This window comes from Melospiza melodia, chromosome 2 (genome assembly GCF_035770615.1).
Source record: "Melospiza melodia melodia isolate bMelMel2 chromosome 2, bMelMel2.pri, whole genome shotgun sequence".
Taxonomy (NCBI): domain Eukaryota; kingdom Metazoa; phylum Chordata; class Aves; order Passeriformes; family Passerellidae; genus Melospiza; species Melospiza melodia.
The window spans coordinates 5,376,564-5,397,491 of NC_086195.1; the positions used below are offsets into that span (position 1 = coordinate 5,376,564).

At 42.6% G+C, this 20,928-nt stretch overlaps 1 protein-coding gene across 4 annotated transcripts in view; it reads left to right on the top strand.

Annotated features, from left to right (window-relative positions):
• ABCG1 (ATP binding cassette subfamily G member 1) overlaps nucleotides 1-20,928 on the top strand; it is a 64,353-nt gene that overhangs the window by 34,273 nt on the left and 9,152 nt on the right. For all 4 annotated transcript variants that reach the window (XR_010031354.1, XR_010031352.1, XM_063181263.1 and 1 more), the window contains exons 3-14: nucleotides 4,028-4,145; nucleotides 5,277-5,409; nucleotides 7,206-7,256; nucleotides 9,659-9,804; nucleotides 10,521-10,644; nucleotides 11,933-12,047; nucleotides 13,260-13,408; nucleotides 13,569-13,670; nucleotides 15,151-15,319; nucleotides 16,572-16,672; nucleotides 18,158-18,316; nucleotides 20,375-20,493. Coding sequence is in view for 2 of the 4 variants with exons in the window: in XM_063181263.1 (XP_063037333.1) it covers nucleotides 4,028-4,145; nucleotides 5,277-5,409; nucleotides 7,206-7,256; nucleotides 9,659-9,804; nucleotides 10,521-10,644; nucleotides 11,933-12,047; nucleotides 13,260-13,408; nucleotides 13,569-13,670; nucleotides 15,151-15,319; nucleotides 16,572-16,672; nucleotides 18,158-18,316; nucleotides 20,375-20,493 (1,486 nt within the window). In the remaining 2 variants the exon portion in view is untranslated. The remainder of the gene's footprint in view (nucleotides 1-4,027; nucleotides 4,146-5,276; nucleotides 5,410-7,205; nucleotides 7,257-9,658; nucleotides 9,805-10,520; nucleotides 10,645-11,932; nucleotides 12,048-13,259; nucleotides 13,409-13,568; nucleotides 13,671-15,150; nucleotides 15,320-16,571; nucleotides 16,673-18,157; nucleotides 18,317-20,374; nucleotides 20,494-20,928) is intronic.

Below are 20,928 nucleotides of genomic sequence, written 5' to 3' on the forward strand. Positions count from 1 at the left end.
CCTTCTGATGAAATCCTTTCTTCTATTCTTTTAGTATAGTTTTAATGTAATATATATCATAAAATAAAAAATCAGCCTTCTGAAACATGGAGTCAGATCCTCATCTCTTCCCTCATCCTTGGACCCCTGTGAACACGGTCACACCTCACGTTTGAGTTCAAGGGAAATCCTAACATGGGAACACAAAGCACATTCTGCTCCTCAGGACAAGCATTTGAACTCCAGAATGTAATGTGAGGTGAAATGAAGACCAAAAAGTTTTGTGTTGCTAGAATTTTCTGTTTCAGTTTTGATTTGTTTCTGCTCTGGTCTATTTTTAGGGGGTTGGGCTGAGAAATTTGCTGAGGGGTTGTTCTGGTTCGTGATGGCGTGTTAATGTCAAATCCGTATTTTAAGTAGTTCTTGAAAAATGATGTTAAAATTCCCACATGTATCAGCCCCTAAATATATATTTTAAAATATATATTGGTAATCATCCTGTAAACGTCACTAGAAGGCTGTGAGGTTGTGTCACAGAAACTTCAGGAGGGGACATAGGAAAACAGAAGATCCAGGCTGATTTCCATTGGAAATTGAAACAATTTTAGGAGAAGTGAAAAAGGAGAAAGTCACAATTGTACACTTGCTCTTGGTGTAAGTCGAGTCCAAAGGGAGTGTGAAAAACACTGGTCAAACCAACAGTTTGACCATCGATTCTCTCCTCCTCCAGAAAGGAATGCAGAACAATCATTATTTACATGAAAAGCGCGTGAGAAACTCCACTACAAAAATGTAAACATCAGAAGGCTTGGAAGAGCTTTAGAAGAACAGGGTGGCAGGGCTGCTGGGGTTGAAGGCAGTGAGAACTCCCTGATGTATGGCAGGTGGATGTGGAACAGTGAGAACACAATCCCCTCCAAATGCATAATCTGTTTCTCGTGAAGCACATGTGGCCCCGTATAGAAGTTTTAGGTCAACTGATTCCGCTGAAGATTAGCCTCAATATTCTGAAAGGGGAGACTGTGGTTGCTCAGGGGACTTTAATTCCTCATAAAGGATTATACTGGGGCACCACACTGCTGCCACAGTGTCAAATCTTTTTTTTGTGGGTTTGCTAAATTAACCTTTGTAATGGAAAAAGCTTATTATGCACTTCCAGCCAAAGGAGGAGAAGAGTTTGGGTCGGTAGCAACTCAAAATGCCAGTGATTAGGATCCTAATCTAATATTCATAGTTCTGGGGCTTTTCTTTTATTTCTTCTTGAAGCATATTTCTCTACTGTATTGCAAATGACTTGCTGAGAATTTCAGGAAGGATTTCTCCATGGAAAGGGTGGCCAGGCATAGGAAGGGGCTGGAGGTGTCCAAGGAATGACTGGATGTGTCCCTCAGTGCTCTGTGCTGGTTGACAGGGCGATGCTCAGCCAAAGCTTGGACTTGATGATCTTGGAGGTCTTTTCCAGGCTGATTCTGTGTCTCTGTGATGAGCCCTGCTCTGATTTAACATCGTGTGCAGGATACTTAAAATGGAAACCTCTATCAGAGGGGCAGGAACACGTGAAGGTCATGAGGGGGAAGATACTGCAGTTAAAGATAAAACCAATCATCGCTTGTGAAACTCTGGAAAAGTGACTTTAATGAGTGTAATGTTAAATCTCACAGCCCTACATAGGGAGAGGAAAGGTTTCAGTTTTAGGCAGTGATATCTATGTTTCCACGTGTTTGCAGCTGCTGAGCCTGTATTTTAGCTTGCATGCCCCTCGTTGATGGCAGTGCACATTTTTTATCCTCCCTCATGAGTTTGTGCAATATTTACTGCCTGGTGCACAACGCAAATAATTGGTGGCACATTCTGATATTTAAGTCTCTTACAGGTTTAACAGGGTTGGGAGGGAGCAGGCTCTCATTACACTGAAGAGGGAGAATGAAGGACTTTGTTCCTGCATTTCCAGTTTATTAAACATTGCCGTGCCTGAAAGGCCTGATTGTTCCTGCCCTTTGCCTTCAGATGCTGCTGTGCTTGGAGACCTTGGTGTGAAGGACAAGCTGCCTGACCTTGTGGGGTGCCATGGATTTCTCTCCTCAGAGCTGCTGCTCCTTTTGATAGAGTGTCCTTGCTTTCCTTTTCAGGACTGGTGCCATGAACAGGCTCTGTGGGTACTCTGCTATTTCTGTACCTGTGACCCTGCTGCCTTCCAAACAAGTTGTTTCCTCTAGGTCCAGGGCAAGATTTATAGTGAAAAATTACTGGCCTGTTTAAAAAAAAAAAAAAAAAAAAAAAACAAAAACAAAAAAAACAAACACGAGGCACTCAAGAAAATGGTTTTTTTGGTCCATTTGGACAGTTACATTTTCTAGGACATCTGCCATGAAAATTGTAGGATCAGATATTTCTAGAGAGGTTTTGTGGCTATTGAATTGCCCCTGGGCTGGGTGTGCTGGGGAAGAGGATCTGGGAGAACCCACAGCAGCATGACAATGGTTTTGGTGCAAAATTTGCTCTCTTGTGGCACAGGAGGAGTGTGAATAGAGAATGGTGACAAGGAGGAAATTTAAAGAGAATAAGTGGAGATGAAAACAAATAATGAAGTTAGGAAGAAGGAGAAATCAGAAGATAACCCACAATTCTTTTTTCTAGGAGCTTGCAGACAATTTGGGGTTTTTTCAGCATTTCCATGTTCCAGCTGCAGCCTGTGCTGATCATGAGAGCCCTGGGATAGTTTACATGAGGAATTTACATCCTGCCTGCATATCCACCAGGGTGGCAAAATGGATTGCCAAACCCTGACTCTGCATTTAAATGGATTTTCCACCCTTCTGTTTTAGTTTTAATTGAACCGCATAAACATTGCCAACATGTGAGATTGGCTTTTGACACCTTACTTAGCATTTTTTTATTATTAGAAGCTTTAGCTAGAAGCACTGGTAATTAAAATAAAGTAAGCAAGCAAAGAAAAAAAAAAAAGACAAAAGGGAAAGAAATCCTGAAAAATTTAAATGCTGGTCAGGGCTCTCCCCATCTTCCTTACACAGCTTTTATGCCTTTACATGGAAATCCTGCAGGGCAAGGTGGATGCAATTGGTCCATATCTAGAATTCTCCTTGGAGCAGTTTGCTTACACTTAGAATAACATGGAGTTAAGGTTTTTAATAAAGGTTTACTGGCAAAGATAATTAAATCAGAAATAAGTTGAAATGCTTGAAGAAGGTGGTGTTGTCTCCAGAACAACCTTGCCTGAGGATGTAATTATGGTGGCATGAAGTTTTGGAATGGATTAATCTAAATGAGAAAAAGACCCTGCATGTTCTTCACTCTAAATTTTCCCTAGAATTTGTTTTTACAGTTCCTGTGGTCAGTCTCCCTGTCTAGAAAAGCCTTTTGAGTTCCTCTGGTAAGAGAGTTCTCGTGGCAAGAGAACGAAGATGTTTGTGTATCTCCTTTGGCTGAGTTTCTTGTCATACAGGACATTTTTTCCATTTCTTATATGGAAAAAGGCCTTTGAGATCTCAGCTGTTGCTCTCTCTAAGAAGTTGCTGTTTTGGTGAGAGGGCAGAATTTTGGCACTGAAACTGCAGTGATTGGAGGGCAGCCTGCTCCAAGACTGTTAATTTGGAGTGTTGAATATTTTAACAACAACCTGCTAAAATACTCTGGGAGGCCTCAGAATGCTTATAGTATTACAGCATTTTACTATTTTGTATAGCTGCCACATGGAGAATGGCAGCAAGGTTCATAGCCCTGTTTAAAAACCATCCTGCAGTGAGGCAAGTGTGTGAGACCCTGTAACCCCATTTGTGTCATGGCAGGAACTGCTGCTCCTGCTCACAATTAGGCTTTTGATAGTCATTTATGATAGTTATTTTGATAGTTATTTTTTATAGTTATTTATTTTGATAGTTATTTTGATATTGCAGCGTGCTGACGTTGGCATCAGCCTCTCAGGAGGTGGCTGTTAATGCCTGTTTGTCGTCAATATCCAGTGGAAATGAGCTTTCATTGCTCCCCAGATGTGATTGAGGGTTCAGTGAACTTTTCTTTCTCCTTCCAGGTTATAAGACCCTTTTGAAAGGAATTTCAGGGAAGTTCAGCAGTGGAGAACTCGTTGCAATTATGGGACCTTCAGGAGCTGGGAAGTCAACACTGATGAATATTCTGGCAGGATACAGGTCAGTACCAATGAAAATCCCAAGTTAAGATAAAATCACTGAGTCTGAGGGCTCCTCGGAGACAACAGGAGAAGAAATTTTGGCTTACAGTTTGTCAGAAACAGGCACTTCAAAGATTTTCAATTAGATTCTTTTTGCTTATCTTTTTTCCTCTGTATCCTGTTTTGGTCACTTGGGATTTATCTCTCAACAGGTCTGATCCAAAAATAAAAAGCAATTTAAAATCCAAAAAACACACATATAAAGAAAACCTCCTTTTTTGGCAGTGTAACAAATCTGACTCAGTGTCTTATGTTTGTGATGTTTTTTAAAATCACATAAACACTTGAAAAATCTACTCTTTTTAGTCATCACTCCATAATGTTGATGCCTTCTTCCCCAAAATGCAGTGACTGTGTTTCATTTTTTAAATCCTGTCTTGTATGGCTGTGACCGTGTTCACAGGGGTCTTTGGATGAGGGAAGAGATGAGGATTTAAATCCATGTTTCAGAAGGCTGATTTATTACCTTATGATATATATTACATTAAAACTATACTAAAAGAATAGAAGAAAAGATTCTCAAAAGGCTAGCTAAGAATAGAATAGAAAGGAATGAATAACAAATGTTTGTGTCTCAGACAGAGAGCCGAGCCAGCTGGGCTGTGATTGGCCATTAATTAAAAACATCCAAGATGGGCCAATCAAAAATCCACCTGATGCATTCCACAGCAGCAGATAATCATTATTTACATTTTGTCCCTGAGGCCTCTCAGCTTCTCAGGAGGAAAAAATTCTAAGGAAAGGACTTTCATAAAAAAATGTCTGTGACATATGGCCATACAAGGTGTCTCTGTCTTGTCATTTGGGGCATAAGGAACCAGGAAGAGAAACCTAAAAAAACCCCTACGTTTAATTTCGTGATATTTCTTCAGGTTTATATATGACAGCATACATTTTAAGTAAAATTTTCAGCATTGTGGCATGAAGGTTTATATGAAAGAAAGCATAATTAGGAAATAATTTAATTTCTATCCAGTCTACCAAATTTATTTCACAGAGGCAACAACCACCTAAGACTTGCAGGTGCTCAGTCATTTGGCAGCACAAGTGATGGTGAGATTCACCTCTGGCTGTTGTTGTTTGGTTTCAGAGAGACGGGGATGAAAGGAGAAATCCTCATCAACGGGCAGCCGCGCGACCTGCGCTCCTTCCGCAAGGTCTCCTGCTACATCATGCAGGATGACATGCTCCTTCCTCACCTCACTGTCCAGGAGGCCATGATGGTGAGCTTTGCCCCTTGCTCTCGTTTATCTGAGCTGGGGGAAATGGAGAATGGTTTGTGTTGTGCCCTTGGTCCTGCCCCTGGCAGTGCCACATGATGTTATCCCTGTCCGGTCCCGCTCAGTGAGAGTTCTTGGAATTTGGTGATGCCTTCAATTCCATTTCAGGCTCATCCTTCTATAATTTCCAGTTTGTGCCCAGCATTGTGATTTGGAAGGAGATCTAAGTGTCTGCCCCTTAGATCTAAAGAATGGAACCTGACATTCTTCACAAATGAGCCTTTGTAGGGTGTGACCGTGTTCACAGGGGTCCGAGGATGAGGGAAGAGACGAGGATCTCACTCCATATTTCAGAAGGCTTGATTTATTATTTTATGATATATATTACATTAAAACTATACTAAAAGAATAGAAGAAAAGGTTTCATCAGAAGGCTGGCTAAGAATAGAAAAAGAAAGAATGATAACAAAGGTTTGTGGCTCGGGCTCTCTGTCCTGGCCAGCTGACTGTGATTGGCCATTGATTAGAAACAACCAACATGAGCCAATCACAGATGCACCTGTTGCATTCCACAGCAGCAGATAACCATTGTTTACATTTTGTTCCTGAGGTCTGTCAGCTTCTCGGGAGGAAAAATCCCAAAGAAAGGATTTTTCATAAAAGATGTCTGTGACAGTAGAGACCATCTGTTTGCTTGGGTGGTGGATGAGTAACCTCATCTCTCTCTCTCTTTCTCCCCATCTTTCATGTTCTGACTGAAAATTGGTATTTACACTTCAGTGTGATCTCTCTGCCACTTCTACTCCTTTGTGCCTTTTTTAAAAATTAACACATTTTATAAAATCTCTTTCATTTCTTCATGGGGCAAAAACAGGAACAGAGTAAGTCCAAGATGCACAGGCAATGTTAATTCTTCTCATTGTTTTGCATCACATCAGCAAGTTTATGAATTGCCAGCTTGACCAGTTAGTGTGGAAGTGTCTGTAGCTCAGCTTGAGAAATGAGCCAGTTTTTCTCAGAAATTGTTATCAAAACAAGGCTCAGGTTGCTCACACTGTGCCAGCTCAATTCACAAATTTTAAGGCCAGAAGAAATCACTCCAGGTTTTATGTGTCTGATTTTCTGCAAAGGCTCTTTTCTCTGGAGAAGTTTTTTGTCTCTTTTGTTTACTTGAGTGTTTTCATCAGAATCCGACGGGACCAACCACTTTTGCAGAATTTGGCCAAGATTATATCTGCTGTCTAAAATTAATCAATCAAGGCTCTGACAAAAAATAATTACCTAACAGTTTAATTGCTTTTAATAAAGGTTAATCATGTTGTTTTGTGGAGCTGCCGTTCAGGACAGCAGATGACATCTTTCACAAGATTATTTATTTCTCTGCTCACTTGTTTGCATGCTGGAGAATGGCAGAGTTCAGTTATCCTTACAGTGAGAATGAAGCACAAATAAACTGTGTTTCTGGGATTATCTGGGAAGTTTTTGGGTGTGCAAAATATGTCACTTTCCCATCTTCCTGTAAAGCTCTTTGAGTTGCAGAATGGGTGGTGGATGGTATTTTTTCTAATACATTTTCTGTTGGGTGCTTTGCCTAAGTCAAATTAAACTCAGTTATTTACTGCACAGAAAAATGTGATGCTTGTGACTGGAACATTGTAGTTCCAGTTCAGATTTCCTGACTGGGTTGAAAGGAGTTGTTTAAGTGGTACCTTGGAGTGCTGGGCCTGAGACATCTCCTCTGAGTGGTGGCTGTGCTTCCGACCAGCTCAAAAATCAAATTCCATTGTTTTGCATTCCAGGTATCTGCTCATCTGAAACTTCAAGAGAAAGATGAAGGGAGGAGAGAAATGGTATGTACAGTGCCCATCAAACTGGAATCTGGGGATGCCAAGAAGTGAGCTCTGTGAAGCAGACATTTTTAATCTAACACTGAACTGCACTGGACTTGGAGTGACAGAATAATTCATATTCTCTAGGCTGACATGTGCATTAGGAGGGAATGTTCACTGCAGTCTCCATGAAATCTGCTTTCAGCACAAGACTGGAAAATTGTGAAAGGTTTACTGGAACAAATCCCCAGGTTCTGCAGGATTCCTGTTAATGCACCTTGGGTTCTCCAGTGTGCATCTCATGTGGGGTGAGATAAATCACCCAGCTGGACCTGCACTAGGGACTCTGCCCCTCTAATCCACGGGGAAAAACAGAACTTTTCCTGAAATATGAAAACTGTGGCACTTCCCTAGGTAGATCAGCTGCTTTTGTGACTGTCCTTTCTCTGTGTTTATTTCCTAATTGGAGCAATTGGGCATTTCTTCAGACTCAAAAGAACCCTTGAAAAATCAGAAAGGGAAACTTGCAGGAATCAACTTGTTGTGAAGAAAACAAACACAGGTTGTTTTCTTATTGGAAAATAAATTTATATAGAAACAGCTGTTAACTTAATTGTGCTTTGGAAGCTTTAGTTCATTTACACTTTAGTGAAGTTAGGCTAAGCAAGTTAATTCACTTGTTCACACTGTCACTGTAATTACAAGCAGCTCTTTGAGTTAAAATCTGTGCTGTGTTTATTCAACACATGTTAGAAGAATTTTCTAGTTCATGTTACTGGCCTGTGCAGAAGATAATTCATTTTGTTGTTGTAAATTGGAGTGTAAATGTTTATCACAGAAAAATGTTATGAATTTATACACTTGTGCTAGCAGGACTGCAGACTCTGTTTAAAGCAGGGACAATGAAAATCCTCAGGTGAACCACAGTGTGTGTTTCTAGCTGTCCTTGCTTGTGCTGCCTGAGTCCTGTTTACCCTTCCCAGAAATAAAGGGAATGAGGTAGTTGGGCTTCTTCTTTTGAGAAACAAGGCTTAGTGGGTTTTGTTAATTTTTTATTCCCCCTTTCTGGGAGAGAGAACTCCTGGAAATCAAAATCAGGACAAGCAAAGAGTCAGGCCCTGGTTGGTGCCACCAATTTTCAGCAGGTCAGGCATTCTGTCTGGAAAACTCTCTCCATCCAAGCATTTGATGCTTTGACAAATGGTGGGCTCTGTTTCCTAAACTTCAGTGAGGTATTAAATGTCTGGGCTGCTTTCTGCCTCTGAAGTGTTGGAGTTTGTTAATTGAACGAGCAATGTAGCTCATGAATTCTCTCATTTTTGTGTCCATGCTTTTATTGAAGCCAAAGAGCCATTTCCCTTATATAGGAATACCAGCCCAGATCTACAGTCACTGAAACAAATGCTAGAGCCTGGGATTGTTCTCCTTTTGCTCCAAAAGCCCTAGGACAAGCTGTGCCCCTCCTGAGGCTGTGCCTTGAGGGAATCCCAAACATCTGAGAGTCCCTGTGACAACTGCATTGACCCTGAGTGGAATGAAAACACCTGAAATCAATGGCTGCACTTGAAATAGGAGACTGTGGAGAGGAGATGAGATAAAGCAGGTCACTGCTCCACAGAAACCACTGGGTTTTGTTATAGATCCCTTGCAGAGACAGCCCCAGAGCTCTACTGAAAGAATCTTCTTGGTTTCACTGTGTAAGAACCCCTCACATGCTGCAGAGCTCTTTTGATGTCAGTGCCATACCCATAAATACACAGCTACAGAAGAGCTGATTTCCTTTTTCACCTCCTCGCTGAGTGAGGTCATGCAGGACAAGCAAGCAGAATTTGGGTTAAAACAGTAAATGGCAGAAAAAAAAACCCTGTTAACACTGAGTCTAATAAATGACTAATAAATACATTAGATTGTGACAGTGTTCATAGGGGTTCTTGGATGAGGGAAGAGACGAGGATCTGACTCCATGTTTCAGAAGGCTTGATTTATTATTTGATGATATATATTACATTAAAACTATACTAAAAGAATAGGAGAAAAGGTTTCATCAGACGGCTAGCTAAGAATAGAATAGGAAGGAATGATAACAAAGGTTTGTGGCTCAGCTCGCTGTCCGAGCCAGCTGGGCTGTGATTGGCCATTAATTAAAAATATCTAATATGGGCCAATCACAGATGCACCTGTTGCATTCCACAGCAGCAGATAACCAATGTTTACATTTTGTTCCTGAGGCTTCTCAGCTTCTCAGGAGGGGAAATCCTAAGGAAAGGATTTTTCATAAAAGATGTCTACGACATTAAATGGAAAAAGGCTTTATGTGGGTGGTGAAACAAAGTTGTGAGCTGGTCTGCAGCCAACATGAAAATCAGCAAAGGGGCTGGAGGTTTTCCATGTTCCAACAGCCTGCAATGTTCTGCTCCCTCCAGGTGAAGGAAATCCTGACAGCCCTTGGTTTGCTGACCTGTGCCAACACGAGGACTGGGAGCCTCTCTGGGGGCCAGAGGAAGCGCCTGGCCATTGCTCTGGAGCTGGTGAACAACCCCCCTGTCATGTTCTTTGATGAACCCACCAGGTACTGCAAGGCCAAAAATCAAACACAGGCAAAGATGGTTTTGGTAATAGAACAGAGCTACAGAAAAGCTATTCCCCTCTAAGTCCTTGGAAAAAGCTCATTTGTGTTGTCTGCAAGCACTGAATTAGGCCAAGAAATAATTTTATTTGGGTTCTTGGTGCCCCTGGGTCACTGCTGGGCTGTGGGGCTGTAAGTAACATTTAAAGCAGACACAAACTGCTGGACTGTGGGGCTCTAAATAATATTTAAAGCAGATACAAACTGCTGGATTGTAGGGCTGTAAGTAAAAGCATTCACAAACTGGAAGGAAAAGAGAGAGAGGAAAATATTGTGGCATGGATTTTATTTTTCCAGCAAAGACTGCTTGAATGTAAATGTTTTAAAATGTGACTTTTGGTAATGAATGTGATCAGCCTGGGAGGAGGCTGGCAAAGCTATGAATATGTATCTGTTCATTAAAGCTGGGAGCATTTAAATCTGCAGCCCTAAAATGCAGAAGTCCCTTAAGGCACTTTGAGAATACTCTTTTTCATTCTCAGGCATGCTTGCAACTTAATTAAAAGCCTGATGGGGAAGTACAAGCATGAGGTTGGCATATGATAAAATGAAACTGATACAGAGGAAATGTGTAAAAGGATAATAAAGGGATACCATGTATGTGCTGGTTTTGAGTGGTGCCTGTGGATAACAAACTTGTTTGGTTTTATTTTTCCCAGTGGCTTGGACAGTGCATCATGTTTTCAGGTGGTCTCTCTGATGAAGGCTTTGGCCCAGGGTGGCAGATCCATCATCTGCACGATTCACCAGCCCAGTGCAAAGCTGTTTGAGCTCTTTGACCAGGTATTGCTCTCAAATTTTCTCTTCATCTGTAGTTCGGGGTGCTTATGCTTTCAAGGCATGACCACCTTTTAATCAAAAAACCATCAAAACCCCTCAAAACAACAAAAAAAAATTAATCAAAAGGCATAATCACCTCTTTAATCAAAAACATGAATAATTCTGAATGATGGCTTCAAATCATATAAAGAAATAAAATAAATAACAACAAAATATACTTCTTTATTATGTTTTTTCCTCCTTCTCTGCCTGTTTCCTTTATTTATGTGGAATGTTTGAATCTTGCTGTTAGGTTTGTGAAATCATGATTATTGGTGATTGTGATGCCTTCACCCAGCACTGCTCCTTGCACTGAAGAAAATTAGAGCAATATAAAAGCAGGAGAGCTGCAGTGTCAATGTCTGCAATAGATCTGTGTATCCTAGATACACAGGTGTGCATTGAGGAGTTAATTCACATGAAATAATAATAATAACAACTGGATTTAGTATTGAAAATTAATTGAAATTAAGTCAGTTGGAGAACTTCTCTCCAAGCCAACAATGGCATGCGGACCATGTGTGTTTGGATTAGATGTAAAAAATGTATTTTAGTCTTGTCAGAGGATTTAGATTAGTGCTGTGAGAGCTGAGAGAAAACCTCCACCACCACAGGTGAACAAACTCTTGCAGATTGCCAGTCTGGCAGGGAGGTTTATTTAAAGTCCAAATCGTGGCTAAAAAAAAGTGAGAGTGATGGAGCTGTTTGCTGTTCTGCCCAGCTCTCCTTCCATCCCTGCCCAAAATATCCACAATGTGTGGAAATTAGGTGGCTTGGCTCTCCAGTTCCTTGCCTATTTTCAGCATGTGCCAAGGGCTGCAATGAGTGTGTTTCTGTGTTAATGTGTTTGAAGTCCTGCAGGCAGTGTGTGCAGAATTCCAGCTCCAGGCATTGAATTTTCCATTAGTTGTGATTCCATGCAAAGTTAATTTCGAGTGGTGACAGATCTCTCCAGGCTGTTCTTCCCACAGGGACAAGGAGATGTTATCAGGCAACAGGTTCAAATATTTTGATGCTATTTCACATTTTTTCTTGTTTCTTTTTCTTCTATTTTCTTTTTCTTCTTTTTTCTTTTCACTGTTGAGACTATGGACCAGTCTACTCAGATGATCTGAACCTTCTTTAAAAAGGATTTTTCAACTAAAAGTGGTGTCAAAACTTAAAGAACTTGGTTATTCTTGGTTGAGACAACTTCACATTTTTTCTTATTACTTTTTTTCTTTTTTTTTTTTATTTTCTTCTTGTTTTCCAGCTCTATGTTCTAAGTCAAGGTCAGTGCATTTACCGTGGGAAGGTAACAAACCTTGTCCCTTACTTGAGAGATTTGGGGCTGAATTGTCCAACCTACCACAACCCAGCAGATTTTGGTAAGGACCGCTTGGATGGTTTATTTCATTTATTTTGTAGTTTATCATTTTATATTTTTATCACCTTCAGGGTAAAGGGAACCATGGTGTGATTTATACTTCTGTGCATGTACTCTTATGTGCTTTGTCCATATATGCACCAAAACAAAAGTAATCAAATTTTTTTTTTTTCCAAAGTAATTTGAATGCCACCTAGTGGTACAATTTAGGGCATATTTCTCTCTGTTAGAAGTCGAGGTTCAGGAAATGAAAGATAAAGTGTATTCTTTAGTGTTTCATAGTAACTAATAGTAACTTTTTAAAGTGGCTTCGGTATTCTGCTTGTTTTCTTTTTATCTTGGCCAGTAGTACAGCTTAGAGCATTGAGAGTTTTTTCAGTGTGGTTCTTAATTAAAAAAAAAAAAAAAAAAAGGAAAGTGACACAAAAATAGACTTTGTCTATTTTCTGTATTCACTGTGTTTCCTCTGAACTTCATTTAACTTCCAGGATGAGGAGATCTCTCTGAAGATTTATGGAAAGATAAATTAAATTTTTTTAAATTTAAATGTTTGTGTATGGATATGAATTTACACATGGCGTTTTAAAGCCTGTACTAAAAAAAAAAAAAAAAATTTAAAAATTAAAAAAAATATAAAAATTTAAAATCTGGTTTTGGTAGTGCATTGGGGATTTAACAACAAGGCTTGTACGTGGTCAGCAGTAACTTCAACCTTTGCAAAGCAGTAATTTGTAAATTCCCCTTTGTAAAGCAGTAATTTCAACCTTTGCAAAGCAGAAATTTCAACCTTTGCAAAGTGTGACAGTGTTCACAGGGGTCCCAGGATGAGGGAAGAGATGAGGATCTGACTCCATGTTTCAGAAGGCTGATTTATTATTTTATGATGTATATTACATTAAAACTATACTAAAAGAATAGAAGAAAAGGTTCTCAACAGAAGGCCAGCTAAGAATAGAAAGGAAAGAATGATAACAAAGGTTTGTGGCTTGGACAGAGTCCGAGCCAGCTGACTGTGATTGGCCATTAATTAGAAACAACCACATGAGACCAATCACAGATGCACCTGTTGCATTCCACAGCTGCAGATAATCAATGTTTACATGTTGTTCCTGAGGCCTCCCAGCTTCTCAGGAGGAAAAAACCCCAAAGAAAGGATTTTTCGTGAGAAGATGTCTGTGCCAGCAGGGCAGTGACTCCGGGTTGTGTGTTTCAGTGATGGAGGTGGCCTCGGGCGAGTACGGGGACCAGAGCAGCCGCCTGGTCAGGGCGGTCAGGGAGAGGATTTGTGACTCCGACTACAAGAGAGACGTGCCTGGGGAGCACGAGCTGAACCCCTTCCTGTGGCACCGGCCCTCTGAGGAGGTATTTGTGGGCTCTGCAGGGGGAGTGTCGTGGTTTAGCCCATTTAAACCCTCCCTAGGTGGAGGGGGGCTCTGGGCGCACTCAGCTGACGTGAGCGGGCTCTTGCGATTGAGCAGCAGGGCTGCAGAGCAAGGGGTTTGTTCTGTCCGTGTTCCTGCAGGACTCCTCCTCCACGGAAGGCTGCCACAGCTTCTCTGCCAGCTGCCTCACCCAGTTCTGCATCCTCTTCAAGAGGACTTTCCTCACCATCATGAGGGACTCGGTAAGAATGAGTTATAATAACTTTTGTGGCCCTAAAGGTCTGTCCAGCTGGGTGTGAGGCTCCTCAAAGGTCCTGTCCAGCAGCCCAGCCATGAATTATCACAGAATTCCAAAGGGAAGAGGCTGATCTCTCAGCCTTGCTGTTAACTCTGCCATCTTCATTGTCAATGACAGCTTCCTGCACAGAAGCACCTGGCCTAAAAACCCAAAGTTGAAATCCCCTCTGTGCTGGCAGGTCTCTTATACAGTTATTAATCCTACTGAAAAGTGAGTGGGAAGTTGTAGTGCTGTGTCACAAAATTAGGTTTTCCAGAAAATTCAGGATGGCAGAGATAATAACTTCATTGTGCTGTAATGTTACCACCTAAAATCTTCATTTTTGGAGACAGAAAATCAGTAGATAAAAAATTTACTTTGCTACAACTTGTTCTCCCTTCTTGTTTTTTATAAGCACATTTGTCAACAAGGATTAATTAAGTTAATTAATTAAAATCAGGAGAAACTGTAACTGATTTGCTGATGCACAGATTGAAGGACAATGTTGTTTTTAATATATTTTTTTCCTACTCGACTCTAAAGGCTTGCAGTTGTTCCCAATGTTATTATTTCTTTTGTTTTTCCAAGCCTCTTGTGGGAATTCTGTGTTGCAGAGAAGGCACAGAAAGCTAATTTATTCCTGATGAAGTTACATGGGTCTACACAAGCCTGAAATGCCTTTTCTGCTTCTCCTCTGCTCTGGGGAAATTTATCTTTTAGTCAGAAAGTCTTTTTCCCCTGGTGAATAGGAGCCAGTGGCTCCATGATATTGTCAGACAGGGAGATTTCAGCTTGCAGCATTTGCAGTTCCTGCCTGTATTACCTGGAAGAAATTCTTGTGGGAAGCTCAAAATTTCTGTCACCCAATAGGAAATGAACATTTCTCATGGCAGGGCATTGAACTTTGTGATCTTTAACCTTCCAATGTGACCGTGTTCACAGGGGTCTGAGGATGAGGCAAGAGATGAGAATGTTGACTCCATGTTTCAGAAGGCTGATTTATTATTTTATGATATATATTATATTAAAACTATACTAAAAGAATAGATGAAAAGATTTCATCAGCTAGCTAAGAATAGAAAAAGAAGGAATGATAACAAAAGCTTGTGTCTCAGAGTCTGAGCCAGCTGGGCTGTGGTTGGCCATTAATTAGAAACAACCAACACGGGCCAATCCCAGATGCACCTGTTGCATTCCACAGCAGCAGATAATCAATGTTTACATTTTGTTCCTGAGGCTTCTCAGCTTCTCAGGAGGAAAAATCCTAAGGAAAGGATTTTTCAGAAAATGTGTCTGTGACATTGCAACCCAAGCCATGCAATGGTTTCTATAGAAGATTTTCTGGACCTAAGTGCTCCTTTCCTGCAATCTATCCAGTTTCAGCCCCACTGTCACTGTTTTTGAGCCCAGGCTCCCTGATTAATGCCACTCTTTGCTTACCACAGGTCCTGACACACCTGAGGATCACCTCGCACATTGGCATTGGGCTGCTCATCGGATTGCTCTACTTGGGCATTGGCAATGAGGCCAAGAAAGTCCTCAGCAACTCGGGGTTCCTCTTTTTCTCCATGCTGTTCCTCATGTTTGCTGCTCTCATGCCCACTGTCCTCACCTGTGAGTGCTGGTGCTGTGTCACAGCACGGGGAGGGGGTGCTGGATGTGACCGTGTTCACAGGGGTCTTATGTTGAAGGAAGAGATGAGGATCTGACTCCATGTTTCAGAAGGCTGATTTATTTTTTTATGATATATATTACATTAAAACTATACTAAAAAATTATAAGGAAAGTTTTCATCAGAAGGCTAGCTAAGAATAGCAAGGAAAGAATGATAACAAAGGTTTGTGTCTCAGACAGAGTCCGAGCCAGCTGACTGTGATTGGCCATTAATTACAAACATCCAACATGAGACCAATCCCAGATGCACCTGTTGCATTCCACAGCAGCAGATAATCATTGTTTACATTTTGTTCCTGAGGTCTGTCAGCTTCTCAGGACGAAAAATCCTAAGGAAAGGATTTTTCATGAAAAGACGTCTGCGACAGCTGGAATGCTGGAATGTGTCTGGGTTGGTGTAAGACAGCATTTGACTTGGGATTCTGCCTCTAAAACAGGTGGGGGGATAAATTTTATGCCCACAGAAGCACCACTGTGCAAGCAGGAGGAGGCTTGGCCAGTGGCACTGCTCCCTGCCCAGTTTTCCCAGTGTTTTCCAGCACAGACAGTTCAGTGTCACAGTCCTGGACTGGAATTTCTCCTTATCCCAGTGCAGCTCAGCCCTACCCTGAGCTCATGGTTGGACTTAGGGAGGATGCAGTAATTTCTCTGGGGCTTCCAGGTTATGATTCCTGCATAAAATCAGCTCATTCATGTGGTGTCAGAAGCAAACTCCTGCAGAATGGACTGCTTCACACCTGCTCTGGGAGTGCTGTTAGTTTGGATTCCCTGTTGGACCACAAAGAATAACCAAGTTCTTTAAGTTTTGACACCACTTTAAATTGAAAAATCCTCTTTAAAGGAGGTTCAGATCACCTGAGTAGATTGGTCCATAGTCTCAACAGTGAGCAGCTCTAGGGGCTGGCCTTTTATATCTCATTACAAATCACTGGAACTTTTGCTGCTCTGTCAAACCTGGGAGTTTCAGTCCCACCCTGGGCCTGCAGCAGTGCAGGATTAGATTATCACTCTGAATTATTATAATTTTGAAATTAAGGGGCTCTTGGGCAAAGATATGGCAGTAGGAATAACAGTTCTTTATTAGGGTAAAACAAAAATCTTGTTTTTATGTGTTTAACAACATTTGTGTTGTTTTTATGTGAAGCAGCATTGCACCCTGCCAATCTGACTGAATAATCTGTGTTCTCTGCAGTTCCCCTTGAGATGGGAGTATTTCTCAGAGAGCATCTGAACTACTGGTACAGCCTGAAAGCCTATTACCTGGCCAAGACCATGGCTGATGTTCCTTTCCAGGTACATGCTCTACTCTTCAATAAAACAGAAATAATTTCAGTTCATGAACGACAAACCCTCTTGCCAGGAAGATTAGTACTGGTATTTTATCCATTGGAATAGTGGGGAAAATGTCCAGATGTGTATGCTGAAGATTCAGGGGTGAATCAGAATTCACAGAATGAATTCACAGAATCCCTGTGTTGGAAGAGACCTCCAAGACCATCGAGTCCAACCCAGCCCCAGCAGCTCAACTGAACCCTGGCCCCCAGTGCCACATCCAGGCTTTGTTAAACACACCCGGGCATGGGGACTCCACCACCTCCCCGGGCAGCCATTCCAGAACTTTCTCACCCTGGCTGGAAAAACCTTTTCCCTGCTCTCCACCCTGTATTTCCCTTGGTGCAGCTCGAGGCTGTGTGCTCTGGGTGTGTCAGTGCTGCTGCAGACAGAGCCCAGCCCCAGGTGAGCACAGGCACCTTTCAGGAGCTGTGCACAGTGATGGGGGCAGCCCTGAGTCACTCCAAGCCTCATTCCAGGCAGTTTGGTGGGGACTCAGGACAAGGGAAGAGATGAGAATCTTGACTCCATGTTTCAGAAGGCTGATTTATTATTTTATGATATATATTATATTAAAAGAAAATGATATATTAAAACTATACTAAAAGAATAGAAGAAAGGATTTCATCAGAAGGCTAGAAAGGAATAGAAAAGAATGGAATGTTAATAAAATCTTGTGACTGACCAGAGAGTCCGAGACAGCTGGACTGTGGTTGGCCATTAATTAGAAACAACCACATGAGACCAATCACAGATGCACCTGTTGCATTCCACAGCAGCAGATAATCAATGTTTGTCTTTTCCTCTGAGGCTTCTCAGGAGAAAAAATCCTAGCAAAAGGATTTTTCATAAACTATGTCTGAGACATAGGAGGGTGAAGGGTTGGGAGTGGAATCCTTTTTTAAATGCCCAAGCAGAAAGACAGGTATCCTCCACCTGTCATGTCATGGAAAGGCTGAGAGCTGTGGATTAATGGGAACCCCCCTGTGACCGTGTTCATAGGAGTCTGAGGATGAGGGAAGAGACGAGGATCTGACTCCATGTTTCAGAAGACTGATTTATTATTTTATGATATGTATTACATTAAAACTATACTAAAAAAATGGAAGAAAGGATTTCATCAGAAGGCTAGCTAAGAATAGAATAGGAAAGAATGATAACAAAGGTTTGTGTCTTGGACAGAGAGCCGAGCCAGGTCACTGTGATTGGCCATTAATTAGAAACAACCACATGGGCCAATCCCAGATGCACCTGTTGCATTCCACAGCAGCAGATAATCATTGCTTACATTTTGTTCCCGAGGCCTCACAGCTTCTCAGGAGAAAAAACCCAAAGAAAGGATTTTTTATGAAATGTGTCTGTGACACCCGCCACGTTTCTGTGTCACTCAGGGTGTCAGTGAGTGCCTGGCTGCCAGGGGCTCACTGCCAGTGCCTGTCCTTGCAGATCATGTTCCCTGTGGCCTACTGCAGCATCGTGTACTGGATGACCTCCCAGCCCTCGGACGCGCTGCGCTTCGTGCTCTTCGCCGCCCTGGGCACCATGACGTCCCTGGTGGCTCAGTCCCTGGGCCTGCTCATAGGGGCAGCCTCCACGTCCCTGCAGGTACTTGTCCTGGTTTGGAAAGGCAGCTGTCTGCTGAGGAAGGCAGGAGCTTCTCTTGAAATGGAGAATGTAAACCTCATCCCTATGATTTATTATAATTTTGAAATTAAGGGGCTCTCGGGCAAAGATATGGTGGCTGCAGCCGTCCTGCAGTGCCAGCTGTGGTTCTGGTGGAGCGGGGATCCTGGAGAAGGGTGGTGGTTCTTTATTAGGGAAAAAAAATAAAAATACAAATGCAATAGCAAAAACAAAAAAAACCTCTTACAGAGTCAGAATAGGCCCTGACAGCCTGTGGGTCAGGGTGGTGACAGCAATCCCATTCCATGGTGGCTCAGCCCTCCTGCCTCCCTTGAAATGGAGAATATAAACCCCCTCCCTCCTAATTATTATGATTTTGATATTAAGGGGTTCTCAGGCAAAGATATGGGAATACGAATGACAGTTCTTCATTAGGGAAGAAAATATAAATACAAATGCAATAATACAAACAAACAACAACAAACCCCAAAACAAAGCAAAAAAACCCTCAAAAAACCAAGACAAAACACTGACAGAGTCAGAACAGGACCTGACAGCCTGTGGGTCAGGGTGGTGACAGCAGTCCCATTCTATGGTGGCTGCAGCCATCCTGCCTCCCTTGAAATGGAGAATGTAAACCCCCTTCCTCCAAATTATTATATTTTTGAAGTTAAGGGGGCTTTCAGGCAAAGATATGGGAATATGAATAACAGTTCTTTAATAGAAAAATTAAAAATACAAATGCAATAGTACAAATAACAAAAAAAAAAACCCACTGCCAGAGTCAGAGCAGTCCCTGTCCCCTGTGTGCCAGGGCGGTGTCCCAGCCCCATCCCAGGGGGGCTCAGCCCTCCTGCAGTGCCAGCTGTGGCTCTGCTGCAGCAGGGATCCTGCACAAGGGGGGAGTTTTCCTCTGCAGCTCCAGGGCTGCTGCAGATGGGCCTGGGCTCCCTCTGGCCATGCAGGGCAGCAGAAAGCTGCTCCTCTGGCAGTGCAGGGGGCAAAGGCTGCTGTGCTGTCCCAGCACCTCAGATTGGATCCAGGCAGGAATGCTTGGCTCCTCCCCTGGGCGGAGCATCTCCCCATGGGATGCTGGGATTGGATCAGCCCTGCAGGGACACTCAGTGGCCATGGACAGCAGAGATCTCCTGGAGGGAGGGTTGGCTGTGGGAGAGAGAAAGGAAACACTGCCCCAGGAACAGCAGAGAACTGCCCCAGCTATGACAGATGGGGATAGAATACACACACACAGCTACATTTTACAACTTAAAACAGTTCTGATGGTGTTTTGTGGTCTCACAGGAGCTCTGCTGTGCCCTAACTCTGCTCCCTGTCCCACTGCTGTGTCCCCAGGATGTTTGTTGAGAGGTGACAGGCAGGAAGTTCCTTGCTGTAGCAGAGCTCTTGCTGCTCCCCCCTCACCCCAGAGCACAGACCTGCCCTGGATGGGAGGCTCTGAAGGTCCTGCCCCACCTGAAGGGGCTGTGCCTGCCCCTGCTGGGGTGGGTTCTCACTTGCTGTCCATCCCAGACTGGGCAGGTCCTGGGAACTGCAGGACTGATGTGTTTCTCAATCCCCACCAACTGGAAACTTTCCACAGTAGCTCAGAAGGTTCTTCCATACACATCCAAAAAAGCTGTTGAAGGAAAGGTAGGAAAAGGCTGCTCTTAACCCAAATTTCTGCAAAGGAAGGGAGAGTGTCAGCTGTTGGCATGGCTGGAAGCTGGCCATGTAACTCCTGGCAGGAGATGAGCTGAGGTGACCATTCCACAGATGATTCTGACCTCAATATGCATCGATGCTGTCAAGCTTTCAGCAGTAGAACACTTGATTCCCTCTCTTTGCTACCCTGAGGAGACCAGCATAGCCTTACTGCATGAGCCCTGTGCTGGTGCTCTTCCCCTCACAAGAAAAAAAAAATAAATCAATTTTCTAGTAATAATTTGGGGCAATTATTCCTAGGAGTCATAGAAAAGGAAGTTAATTTTTACTTTTTCTCTGTTTTTCTGACAAGAGACACTCTGTTCCTTCTCTGCACAGGTGGCAACCTTTGTGGGCCCAGTTACTGCCATCCCAGTCCTGCTGTTCTCTGGGTTTTTTGTCAGCTTTGACACCATCCCAACATACCTCCAGTGGATGTCCTACATTTCCTATGTCAGGTACTGCTGGGGAGCCCTTCACCCTCCCATCTGGACATGCTGCTTGTTTGCCTTGGCTTGCTTGCTTGCTTGCTTGGTTATTTTGGGTGCCAGAGGGACTGTTCACAGCATGTTCTCTTAGAGTATAAACACACTCATACATGTGATGTAAGCCACATTCTCTCTCTGCATTTTAAGTTGTTGATGTTGTGAAATAAATAGGAACAGGTTTTCTGGCCACAATTCCGTGTCAGTCCCTTTGAATTCAGTGGGATTGCACAGCATGGAAATCTTCCTGGATTTTGCAGTAGTGGATGTATGAAATAATGGGGGCATCACCAACTGAGAAATTGATGCCAGCACCTCATTTTGGAAGAAAATGTAGAATTCAGTGATGTATCCCAGATAGGTTTGTTGGATAAAGGCCTGGCTTTAAGTTTTGCAGTAGCACTGGCA